The sequence below is a fragment of the Nicotiana sylvestris genome, chromosome 3 (assembly GCF_000393655.2).
Source record: "Nicotiana sylvestris chromosome 3, ASM39365v2, whole genome shotgun sequence".
Lineage (NCBI taxonomy): Eukaryota > Viridiplantae > Streptophyta > Magnoliopsida > Solanales > Solanaceae > Nicotiana > Nicotiana sylvestris.
In genome coordinates this window covers 114,800,931-114,814,466 of record NC_091059.1, presented here as the reverse complement: position 1 = coordinate 114,814,466, position 13,536 = coordinate 114,800,931, and the positions used below count along the sequence as shown (strand labels likewise).

At 36.5% G+C, this 13,536-nt stretch overlaps 1 protein-coding gene across 1 annotated transcript; it reads left to right on the top strand.

Moving 5' to 3' along the window:
* The first annotated feature begins 7,065 nt into the window (after positions 1-7,065).
* On the top strand, positions 7,066-8,154 carry LOC138887866 (uncharacterized). The gene has a single exon (XM_070169658.1). It carries the CDS (start codon positions 7,066-7,068, stop codon positions 8,152-8,154), a length of 1,089 nt encoding a protein of 362 aa, XP_070025759.1.
* Positions 8,155-13,536: the final 5,382 nt, after the last annotated feature.

Here is a 13,536-nt window from a genome sequence, read left to right as displayed (position 1 = left end):
GTAGCAACGACTAGAAAATACGAGCATGGAAGGTAAAGAAAAAGAAAAGAAAAAAAAAGAAAGAAAAGAAAACAACAAAACAACAAAAGAGAAAGGAGAAATGAGAAAAAGAAAAAAAAAAGAAAAAAGAAAAGGAAATAATAGGTAAATGAAAGAGAGGAATTGGGAACTACGTTTGACCTGATTCCTCAAAGAGGATACGTAGGCGTTTCACGGCTCGATCATAGGGTGCATAATGTGCATAGTATGCATAATGTAACATAGTATAACAAAAATAAAAAATCCCCAAGCTAGAAACTGGGGCAAGAGTTGCGCTTGTTGTAAGCAAATATGGTTCTGAAGGTTGTAATTTTGAACCCCAAGTTTATTTTGTTTTGAGCCTTTAATACCTTTTATTTCTAAGCCTATCCAAAATCCCACATTACGGTCCAAAGAAAGACCTTTTGATCAGTCTTCAAAAGATACCAAGTCAGACAAATGAGAGTCTTACCGGTGAACATAATACTCTATTCCACAGCAGAAAGGACTCTAATCCCCAGCAGAGAGAATCATACCGGAAACACTCCAAATCCCCAGCTGGAAAGTGATACAAATGAGAGAGTCTTATCGGTGAAAATCTTTACGGACACCATAAGGCGATGAAAGCTGAGAGAAAAACCAAAATGAGAGAGGCTTGATAGTGAAAACCCTTCGGGCACTACAAGTCGAATAAGATTGAGAATCAGATGGGGAATCGCCAAGTGAAGATCTTGAAAGACGATTGACGGCAGAGGATAGGCTACATGTGCATGTCATGATTATTAGAGTCGGTATCTGCGTTTGATAGGCTTTTTATTTATAGTTTCTTTTGTTAAAGAGTCATCTTTTTCCTTCGTCTTTTATTCTGTTCCTTTTTATCTTTCTCCTTTCATAGAAAAATTCCCCAGTAGAGTCTGTTTGGTCAGAACAAGTGAGAAATGACTTCAAAATATGCCATCAGCTTTCCAATTATGCAAGATAAGATCTGACTAGTACATCCAAGTGGTATAGTCAGCAAGGAACAAGCGTGAGGCCAGTGTCAAGAAAGATATCCCCAGCAAAAGGGAATTGACAAAAGAATTGACGAGTGTCAAGAGGGATATCCTTGCCGAAATCAAAGGTGATAAACCTCAAAGCCAAGGCCCGTGGACAAATCAAGAAGAGAAATGATCATGATTTGGGAAATTCATACGAGACTAAAAGGTCGGGGAAATGCCAGTTTCCGAGCTATGCTACAAAAGAAGAGGGATATCCCCAGCAGAAAGGGATTATCCCCAGCAAATAATATCATCCCCAACAAGTTTTGGAACGCAAAGCAAGGAAGGAGAAAGGGAAAACCATCCCAGTAGGAGTATCATAACCAACCACTGCTTTTTAAACTAACAAATTTTGTTTGATTTGAAACAGGTGAAAGAAATAGCATTGATGACGGAAATGCATGCCACAAGGGAGATTGTCAAACTGGGGCAGAAAATTTTCCTTTCATTTAGAAAATTTTCTGAAAGTCAGATACCCATTTGGGGAAGAATAAAGATAGCACCAGTTTCAAGGGAAGTGGTCTTTGAACCGGTGTTACCCCCAGCATAATAAGTTTTAATGAAGGAAGTTGTCCCCCAGTGGACAGAACAAAAGGATGAAACTTGTGCTCGAAAAAAGCAAAAGGCCAGCCTTCCGAAGAATGAAGCACTAGTTTTGAAGGAATCAAAATCCCCAGCAGTGTTATCCTCGACAGCGTTATCCCCAGCTGATAACATTTTATCCCCCAACAGGTAAGTAAATAATTCCCCAACAGTGTTATCCCCAGCAGTTTCGAGGGAAGACAACACAGGTAAGTAAATAATTCAGGAAGAAGGAAATGGTTCACGCATAGGAGACGCACTTCCTAAATTAAGATTTTACCATAGGAGACGCACTTCCTAAGTCTATTTTACCCATAAGAGACGCGCTTCCTAGGTTTTATTTCATGCATAGGAGAAGCACTTCCTGAATTAAGATTTCATGTATAGGAGACGCACTTTCTAAATTATTTTCATTCATAGGAGACGCACTTCCTAGTTTAAATCATTAAAGTTTCACCCATAAGAGACGCACTTCCTAAGTTTATTTTTACCCCTAGGAAACGCACTTCCTAAGTTTATTTTTACCCCTAGGAGACGCACTTCCTAAGTTTATTTTTTACCCATAGGAGACGCACTTCCTAAGTTTAGTTTCACCCATAGGAGACGCACTTCCTAAGTTTAATTTCATGCATAGGAGACGCACTTCCTAAGTTTAATTTCATGCATAGGAGACGCACTTTCTAAATTAAGATTTCATGCATGGGAGACGCACTTCCTAAATTAAGATTTCATGCATAGGAGACGCACTTCCTAAATTAAGATTTCGTGCATAGGAGACGCACTTCCTAAATTAAGTTTGTAGGAGACGCACTTCATAGTTTGAATCATTGAAGGTTCACCCCTAGGAGACGCACTTCCTAGTCTGGTTCATTTAAGTTCATTTGTAGGAGATGCACTTTCTAGTCTGGTTCATTTAAGTTCATTTGTAGGAGACGCACTTCCTAGTTTGAATCATTGAAGTTCCACCCCTAGGAGACGCACTTCCTAGCCTGGGGCTTTCAAGTTATATTTTGCTTTAGGAGACGCACTTCCTGATTTTGGTTCATACATGTTTTACTCGTAGGAGACGCACTTCCTAGTTGGGTTCATCCGCCCTCGAATAGGATATTTTGGGTTCATCCGCCCTCGAATAGGATATTTTGGGTTCATCCGCCCTCGAATAGGATATTTTGGGTTCATCCGCCCTCGAATAGGATATCTTGGGTTCATCCGCCCTCGAATAGGATATTTTGGGTTGTTGAAATCAGGAGCCCGCCTGAAGAGAGGAAAGGCATTTTATTTTTCAAAGTTGTTGAAGTCAGGAGCCCGCCTGAAGAGAGGAAAGGCGTTTCATTTTTAAAAGTTTTTGAAATCTCGCCAGCCTAAAGAAAGGAATGGCATTTTATTTTCAAAGTTGTTGAAGTCAGGAGCCCGCCTGAAGAGAGGAAAGGCGTTTTATTTTTCAAAGTTGTTAAAGTCAGGAGTCCTCCTGAAGAGAGGAAAGCCGTTTTATTTTTAAAGTTATTTAAATCTCGCCAACCTAAAGGAAGGAATGGCACTTTATTTTCAAAAGTTGTTGTTGAAATCAGGAGCCCGCCTGAAGAGAGGAAAGGCATTTATTTTTCAAAGTTGTTGAAGTTAGGAGCCCGCCTGAAGAGAGGAAAGGCATTTTATTTTTAAAGTTGTTTAAATCTCGCCAACCTAAAGGAAGGAATGACACTTTATTTTCAAAAGTTGTTGTTGAAATCAGGAGCCCGCCTGAAGAGAGGAAAGGTGTTTTATTTTAAAAGTTGCTGAAATCTCGCCAGCCTAAAGAAAGTAATGGCATTTTATTTTTCAAAGTTGTCATTGAAGTCAGGAACCCGCCTAAAGAGAGGAAAGGCGTTTTATTTTTCAAAGTTGTTGCTGAGGTCAGGAGCCCGCCTGAAGAGAGGAAAGGCGTTTTATTTTTAAAAAGTTGTTGAAACCTCGCCAGCCTAAAGAAAAGAATGGCATTTTATTTTCAAAGTTGTTGAAATCAGGAGCCTGCCTGAAGATAGGAAAGGCGTTTTATTTTTCAAAGTTGTTTGTTGAAGTCAGGAGCCCGCCTGAAGGGAGGAAAAGCGTTTTATTTTTCAAAGTTGCTGTTGAAGTCAGGCGCCCACCTGTATAACAAGAGGAATACTTTTCAGTCTTTACATTTCATGTCTCAGGCGCCCACCTACATAACGAGAGGAATACTTTTCAGTCTTTACATTTCATGTCAGGTGCCCACCTACATAACGAGAGGAATACTTTTCAGTCTTTACATTTCATGTCTCAGGCGCCCACCTGTATAACGAGAGGAATACTTTTCAGTCTTATACTTCAGATCTTGAAATCAGTAACCCACCGGAAGGCAGAAGGTTACAACAGGAATCCCCAGCAGGAAACAATAAAAATCCCCAACACCGGGAAGCAGAAGATTGCAACGAGAGGTCCCAACACAAATTCAAGCGCATGAGTCAAAAGGAAGAAAAGACGTGTCTTGAAAGAAGCGGCCTGTGAACATTAAATTATGCCCAGCATAACAAATCTGATGAAGAGAGCCGTATCCCTAGAGGAACCGCCGAAAAGCTTAATGAATAAAGCCATATCCCCAGCGGACCGAACAAAATGATGACAACTGGTATTCAGAAAATCAAAAGGCCGGTGTCATCCCCAAAGTCTCGGAAGAAAAGCACCGGAAGAAACACAAACCGACAAGAAAGCAAGGCAACAAGAATAAGTTGAAGATAGATGAGATCTTATAATCCATAGTCTAGCCTAGCTTCTTGTTTTCTTTTAAGCACGGTGTAACAAGGAGATCGATAAGCAGTGGTAATAGCATGCAATAGCAGTAACATTACAGTCCCACGGTAGTCCCAGCGACCAAAACTTCCCGAACTACATTAACCTGATTCCCCTTTAGCCAGGGATATGTAGGAAACCTTTGAAGCAAAGGTTCGGTTAAATCTTTTTCAAAAAATGCTTCACACGGAGTACTCGGATGGGCAAAAATCGCTCACTTTATCTTTGCACGAAAACTCTTTGTGTCTTCGGGCAAAGAGGGGCAGCTGTAAGCACGTGATTTTTTCCCTATGAGAGAATTACTCCCAAAAAATCCAAAATAAAACAATTTTCCTTTGTGTGCAATTTTAGAATTTTTGTGGCATTTTTGATAATTATTTGTATTTCTGTCTGTGCGTGTTTATTGGTTAAATTAATAAAAAATTACAAAAATATGTCGCATTTGCATTTAGTATTTATTTAAGTTTGTTTTACAAAATCATAAAAATAATGTACGTTGCATTTTTAGCATTTAACGTCTAAATTGTGTGATTTTTATAGTTAATTGCTATTTAAATGTGCGATAATTGTTATTTGGACAGATTTTTGAAGTTATAACAGATTTTGAATCAGGGCAGTAACAGTAGTTTTAGGGGTAATACGGGAATTAACCAATTGCAGATTATTTAATTATGGTGGGGGACAAGACGTAATGATAAAAGCAAAAAGGAAAAGGTGGATAATGATGTCTTCTTTTCAAAAAGAGAGAACAAGGGGGCCCACTTTGATTACTTTTCAAAAAGAGGAAACATGGGGGCCCACTTTGACTACTTTTCAAAAAGAGGGAATACGGGGGGGCCACGTTGACTACTTTTACTAAAGTAAAAGTGTGGGTAATAATAAAAGTTAAAGGGTGCACATAGTGGAAGAAGATTGGGTCTTGCTTTGGGTATATAAGAGACTCATTTGACACTTAAAAGGAGGAGATTTGGAGGAGAATTTTGGGAGAGATAAAAATTTCAGAACTAAAGAGGAGATAAGAACATACTTTTAATCTTGAAGAAGAGGATTTCTAAAATATCCGAATACTATTTCCGTGTATTCCTGAGTGTGATCTCTGCCTACTGTTTGCTTCCGGGATTTTCAATTGGCTTATTGAGTTAACTGTTGGTCCTTTGTTATTGCTTTATTGAGTGGTTGCTGGAATTTCTGTTTGGTTTTCAAGTCTACTGCTGGGTTTTCTGACTGCTGGTTGTTTGTTGTTGCTGCGCTGTTTCTACTGCTGCTGATTCTATTCTTCCTTTCCTTGTATTCAAATACCAGGTACACGACTGTAATACTAGCTATTGCAAGCTGAAAAATGTGAAGCGTGAATACATGAAGAATGGAACTTTGAAGTTTTAATTTCGTTTTTTTTTCTTCGTTTCTTTTACTGATTGTATTTAGGCTATTTCATGTATTATTGTTTAATAATTGGAATAAGAGAAAAATAACATAAGTTGGTCTTTAGTGAATCAGCTTGGCAAAATGAGTTAATTCACTAGCTATGAAAGTTTTAATACGGTCAACAATAGGTCAATCATGAATGGATAGTTAAATTTAGTTAAAGCCAAACAAGACTAGATAATGTTTAAGTTTAATAATCTTTCTAATAAGCTTTAGTAATTGTGGTTAAATTTAGTTTTAAATGGTTATGAATAATTAATTCCAATAGTTGTTTTTTTATATAACAATGCGAGCTTCAATCTAGGTATATTTGATTTCTTTTGAATATTAGTTGTCGAATTTCTTATTTTATTTATAATTTTGAATTTTTTCTTTAAAATTCTTTCATTTATTGGTCCTAATCTAGCAATTAGTATGTTACATGTTCTTAATTTTTTCTAACTCCTAATTAATTAGGATTTTCTTTCTTTATTTTAGAGACTAAACTTAATAGAAAAAATGTAGTCATTCTAAGATTATCTTTTTTTAAAAATAAAAAATAAAATAAAAAAATAATGAGACGAGCTTCGCCAAATAAAAATGCAAATTGCGGGGACCTCACAAAATGTATGTGTTAATTACTTAGAACTCGGGATAGACCGCTTAGCGAACTCCACGGCCTTACCCAAAATAACAACACGCTAGTTTCTTTAGGTCGCGTCTTAATTAATCTTACTTTCCTAAACTCGGGTGCACATTTATGTGACCCAAATCCAAATCTCAGCGGAGTCAAAGTGTGTCGACGATCACGGATACATTGATTGTGACGCGATTCGAAATACATTTTCACAACGTTGCAATTCCCTGTAAAATAATAATAATGATGAAAGCGGTAAAGAGTTAAAATCCGCACATAAGCTCATAATTGTATAAAAAATCAGATAAACAAGCCGAATATGACAGTTGAGCGACCGTGCTAGAACCACGGAACTCGGGAATGCCTAACACCTTCTCCCGGGTTAACAGAATTCCTTATCCGGATATCTTGTTCGCGGACTGTAATACAAAGTCATTATTTTCCTCGATTCGGGATTAAATTAGTGACTTGGGACACCCTAAAATGTGGTGACTATGAAATGAATAAACAAATCCCGTTTCGATTGTTCTTTAATTGGAAAAACTCCTTCACCCCTCGAGGGGGCGGAAAAAGGAGGTGTGACAAATAGGGGTGAATCAAATGCCTGGAATAGATTACAATCACCCATTATTCCTATCTCCAGCAGATGTCAGTGGAATTCAAATCATCTCATTTCAATTGACAGGTATTGAAAACTACTCTATTTGGTTTAGATCAATGAGGGTAGCTCTGTTGGGGAGGAACAAGTTGGGGTTGGTAGATGGTTCTTGTACTAAAGAAAAGTTCCCAAAAATATTATGGAATCATTGGGAAAGAGTTAATGCAATGGTTCTTTCTTGGATTATGAATTCTGTGGCTAGTGGATTACTAGGTGGAATTATGTATGCTTCAAGTGCACAGGCTGTATGGAATGATCTGTTTGAAAGATTTAATAAAATTGATGGTGCAAGATCCTTTAATCTTTACAAAGAAATTGCTACCTTATGTCAAGGAACTTCGTCTGTTTCTGTTTACTTTTCAAAATTAAAGGATTTATGGGAAGAATTTGAAGCATTGGTCCCATCTCCTGGTTGTGATTGTGAAAAATCGAGGGATTTTATAATACATCAGCAGAAACTGAAGTCATTTCAGTTCTTGATGGGGCTGAATGACTCATATAGTCAAGCAAGAAGTCAAATATTGTTAATGAGTTCAATGCCTACTGTGAATCAGGCATATGCTATGATAATCAGTGATGAGAGTCAGAAAACAGTAGCAGCTTCAGCAGGGCTGTTAGGTGCAAATCCAACGAATATAACTGATCAATATGAGGTGGCTATGTATTCAAGAATAGGTGGAAATCAAAGGTTCAATCAGAAAACAAGGAAAAATTATAATGTTCAATGTGATTTTTGCAAACTCAAAGGCCATAGCAAAGAAAATTGTTACAAGATTGTGGGATATCCACTAGAGTTTAAACTTAGAAAGAAAGGGGGAGTTGGGAATTACAATGCTCATAACTCAATGGTTGAGTCTATAACTCAAAACAATGGAAATGCAGGAAATGCAAGATTCAACAATGCAGTTGCCTACAATATTCTAAATGAGGACAATATGCAGAACAGTCAAGCCACTGGTGATATGTTTGGACAATTCTCTGGGTTAATAGATGCTGGAAATCAGTCTATGGGAAAAAAAATAGTCAGTTAAACCTACAAGGTCAGCTAACCAGCTGTACATTCACCAAAGAGCAGTATGAGCAGATTCTTCAGTTACTAAACAGTAACAATACTGGACAAAATTCTAGTGCAAATGTAGCAGGTACATCTAAGTATTTTAAAGAATGGATAATAGATACTGGGGCTACCAACCATATGGTAGCAGATTTAGCCTTGTTGGATAAGTTTACTATAGTACAAACTCAGTATCCAAAAAGATTATTCATGCCTAATGGGGATATTACTCAGGTCACTCACACTGGAGCCAGTATAATATCTAGTAGAGACACAATAACTAATGTGTTCTATATCCGTCAGTTCAAATTTAATCTTCTTTCAGTATCTAAACTGACAAAAGAATTGAGGTGCTTAGTAGCTTTCTTTCCTGATTTTTGCATTTTTCAGGAACTCTTCACTGGGAAGGTGAAAGCGATTGGTAGAGAAAATGATGGGCTGTACATTTTAAGAAGTCAAGCAGAAGGAAATAATTCTAGTGAAATTACTCTAACAGCTACTGAAGGTACAACTACATATGAGATCAAATCAACAGAAGATATAGAGTTGTGGCACAAAAGATTTGGACATGTATCAGCAAATGTCCTTAGAAATTTACTACATGTTACTGTAGAGGTTATAACAGAAAGAATAAATAGATGTGTTGTATGCCCATGTGCAAAACAAACAACGCAGCCTTTTCCTATTATTTGCTTTAAGTCTACTGCTTCTTTTGATCTGATACATGTAGACATTTGGGGTCCCTATAAAGTACCTACATTTGATGGCAACAAGTATTTTCTAACTGTGGTAGATGATTTCTCCAGAAATACATTGTTGTTTTTATTCAAACTCAAGTCTGATGTATGCATTGTTCTTCAACAATTCATAGTGTTTGTAAAAACTCAATTCAACAAAACATTTAAAGTCATTAGAAGTGACAATGGTACTGAATTTGTCAATACAAACTGCAACAAACTATTTACTAATGCATTCCTTCAAGGGGATTTACATGATGAAATATATATGGAACTGCCTCAAGGATTTAACAGTCAGGGGGAGACAAGACCAGTGTGTAGACTGATTAAATCCTTGTATGGATTAAAACAAGCACCAAGGCAATGGAATGCACAACTCACTAAGGCCTTCTTAAAAGCTCAATTTGTTCAAAGTCAATACGATCACTCTTTGTTTTTTAAGAAAACCTCAGAAGGTGTCACTATGGTGTTAGTATATGTTGATGACATGCTCATTACTGGAGACAGCCTAAAACTAATAAAAGAAACTAAGGTTGGATTACAACAGGTGTTCAAAATGAAAGACTTGGGTGAACTTAAATATTTTTTAGGCATTGAGTTTGCAAGATCTAGTCAAGGAATCCTAATGCATCAAAGAAAATACACTTTATAATTGATTTCAGAAACAGGTTTGGGAGCAGCCAAACCTACTATAACTCCTCTTGATTTCAATATGAAGCTAACAACAAAGGAGTATGATAAATATACAAAGGAAAAGAAGTGGTTGATGAAGATGAAGAACTATCAGATTTGATCCATATCAAAAGCTAATTGGTAAATTGATATATCTAACAATGACTCGACCAGACATTGCATTCAGTGTTCAAACATTGAGTAAATTCTTACAAAAACCAAAAAGATCTCATATGGAAGCAGCACTCAGAATTGTGAGGTATCTAAAACAACAACCAGGACAAGGAATTCTATTATCTAGTAAGAACAATACTGAAATTACAACCTACTGTGATGCAGACTGGGCAGCCTGTCCCCATTCTAGAAAGTCTGTATCTGGTTATTTAATTAAGCTTGGTGAATCTATAGTCTCTTGGAAATCAAAGAAACAAACAATTATTTCCAGAAGTTCAGCAAAAGCTGAATATAGGAGCCTTGCCTCAACAGTAGCAGAATTGATCTGGCTAGTTGGTCTGCTAACAAAACTGGGAATCAATGTCAAACAACTTGTTAGTGTGTACAGTGATAGCAAAGCAGCTATGCAAATTGCAGCAAATCCAGTTTATCATGAACGTACCAAATACATTGAAATTGACTGTCATTTTATTAGAGAAAAAATCGTACAAGGATTGATTACAACAAAGTATATTCCTACTAGAGATCAACCTGCTGATATTCTAACTAAAGGACTAAATAGGATTCAGCATGAATATCTCAATTCCAAGCTGGGAACTTTAAACATTTTTACAGTTCCTAGCTTGAGGGGGAGTGTTGAGAAAGGGGTTACATAAGGGCATTTGGTATTTTCCCTTATTAGACTCCACCAATAGGAATGAAGAAGGTGGTTAAGTTAGTTAGCCATGTGGAGCTTATATAAATATACACTTGTAATATTCAATTTTTTAATTAATGAGAATAACACATCTGATGTTATATTCTTCCTCCTCATTTCTATCTTTTCTCTCATTCTCTCTCGTCCATCTACTACTTCTGCTACTTCATACAATTTCAACTTTATTTTAGTAATCTCTAGTTAAAGTTTTGCGATCAAATTGAGAAATAAATAGAGCTGATGCTGTTTGTCGTATAAGCTTTTTTGCCTCCTCCTCGATTCCATTTTCTGTCTACGTAAATTGTGAACGTGAGTAGCAATTGGATGTTGCGTACGCCTGATTTCTGCAATACTGTATAAATAAAGAACAATTAACTTAAACTCTGCAACCGCTGATATATACAATTTATGTATATAAGCTAGAAAAATTAAAGAGTAAATTGCTAGTTATTTATTTAAAATTCTCATTATAAATTACTCTCTCCATTCCAGTTTATGTGAATCTATTTCCTTTTTGTCCATTTCAAAAAGAATGATCATTTTCTAAATTTGGAAACAATTTAGCTTAAACTTATAATTCTACCCTTGATGAGAAACTTTTATAACCACACAAATACTCTAAGCTCCCTTTTTAACTTGTTTAGGACCACAAATTTCAAAAGTCTTTATTTTCTCTTAAACTTTGTGCTCAGTCAAACAGGTTCACATAAATGGGAATGGGAGGAGTACATTAATGTATAAGCATTGGATTCTCATAGGAGTTTGGGATGTTTCTCTGATGTAACTTTGTTTTGAAAAAGAAAAAAAGAAATATTAGCAAATTAGCATTGGCATGCGCTTCTAGTTTAAAAAATTTTGAACGGACGGGGTTTAGCATTTCTCTTAGTTCCAATATTCTCCGATTTATATGACCTAATGTGATCTAGGATCAAAATTACGCTTTCTTTAAAATGAGGGTATAGTCATTTAGTGTTAAATTGGTTAATTGACCCTATCAACCTTCCTATCCTGATTGCTGGCACATGTTCAGGGGAAACCATGTAAGAGATGGAGTAGTATTTGCCATGCCTTAGTGAGATCTTATTGTCACAATAACCATCGTGAAAGGACGATGTTACTCTCTTCGTTTTTATTTATATAGTGGGTGTTTGGACATAAGAATTGTAAAATTTCGAGAGAAAAAAAAGTGAATTTTTTTTTCAAGTGAAAATGCTATTTGAAAATTAGAGTTGTGTTTGGACGTGAATATAATTTTGGATTGTTTTTTAAAATTGAAGTGATTGAAAATTTATAGTCAAACACTGATTTCGGAAAAAAAAGTAAAAAAATCGAAAAAAAGTGAAAAATTTCATGGCCAAACAGGCTAAAGAAGTGAATTTTTTTTAACTGGATATGAAATTCAAGAAAGAAACAAAAATGCTAAAAATTATGATTTTATATGTTACTATTAAACATGTCATAATATTTTCATTAAGAAAAATTAAAGTTATAGTTTTTCTTCAGTTAAATGATGTAATATTATTTTAAAACAAAATAGTACGAAATGAGTAGTAGAGTGTCACTTTTCTTGGAAGGAATACTACTACTATCATATCATATACGGATTCAGGATTTTAATTCTATGGGTTCACGACTTCAATAACTGAACTCATCACCTTGTTTCAGTTGTGGGGTCATAGCTCAATTTTTTCAGCAATTTCAATGAATTTTATACTGAAAATCTAGGTCTAGGATAAAAGTTATGAATAGTGATGAAATAATTCTCAACCCAAATTAGAGACAGAGAGAACTTCTCTGTCTTTTTTTCCTTTTCGGGTGTTACATTCTTCTGTTCAATCTTGTGAGGTATGAAATCAGTGAGACGCAACCTTGGCAAATTAATTAATAAAGAAACCATGTACTTCAAGTAAGTGATTGATTGGGAGGGTTTTCTCTTGAGGCACACGTTACGCAAGGAATAGCTAACGTACGCCTTCTTCGGTGACCCGCCGAAAATGACGCAATGAAATAGCTCTGGAAGCAGATATGATGGTGAGCTCGGAAAATCGGATGGTTACATCTGAATCCGGAGTTCCCCAAACACTAGAACCACCTCAATTGGTTCACTGGATGCAAGGTATGGGGAGCGCTCCCACAATTTTGCAAGCTCCGACGAAAGAGGAACCAGTGAAGGTGAAAGAAGCTCAAAAACCAGTGGAAGCGGATGCGAATTTGGCAACACGAAAGCTTATTTTATCAGTCGAGTCGCATGAAGCAAAGATTACCCTAGCAGATGTGGTACGAGGGAATCGATCCATACATCAGGGGTCGAAACTTGAATGTTACCCATCGGTTATGAAAGAAGGGATAAAAGTGGTCTGCCTCAATTAAACTGAAGTAGAAGAGGAAACTAGAAAGTGGAAATCAAGCTTGATTATATTAGGTGGGTCGCCGACATTTAAGGATATGCTGAAATTCGTCTATGGAGTTTGGCAATTCGTGGACACACCAAAGGTATACCTGCATAATGATGGATACTTTATATTCCTTTTCCTGAATGATGAAGATAAGATGAAGGTGTTAGAGTATGGGCCTTACACTTTCAATAATCGACCTATGATCCTAAAACAATGGGAGGCGGAGTTTGATATTAGCAAAGAAACCAATCGAATTGTTCCTACTTGGGTAATCCTACCTGGGCTGCCGATTCAATATTGGGCAACTGAGAATTTGGCAGAATTGCGAGCTACCTAGGAAAACCAATATGCACTGATAAATTGACAACACAAGGAAATAAAATCTCATATGCTAGAGTTCTGGTGGACATAGACATCTCTCAGTCTCTCCCTGAGCATATACTGATTGAGGATGAGAAAGGAGGATTCAAAGAGTAGAAGCTAGAATATGAATGGAAGCCCTCCTATTGTCAGGATTGTCTACAAATAGGACATATTGTTGGAAATTGCAACAAGGAACAAGAGAATGAATTTAAACATGAGAAGGGTGAAGAGCAGAACCGGAGAAGAAGAAGACAAAGACAGAAAAAACAGCAAACAGCCCAATGGAAAATGAAAGAGAATAAGACTCAACCACCAGAACA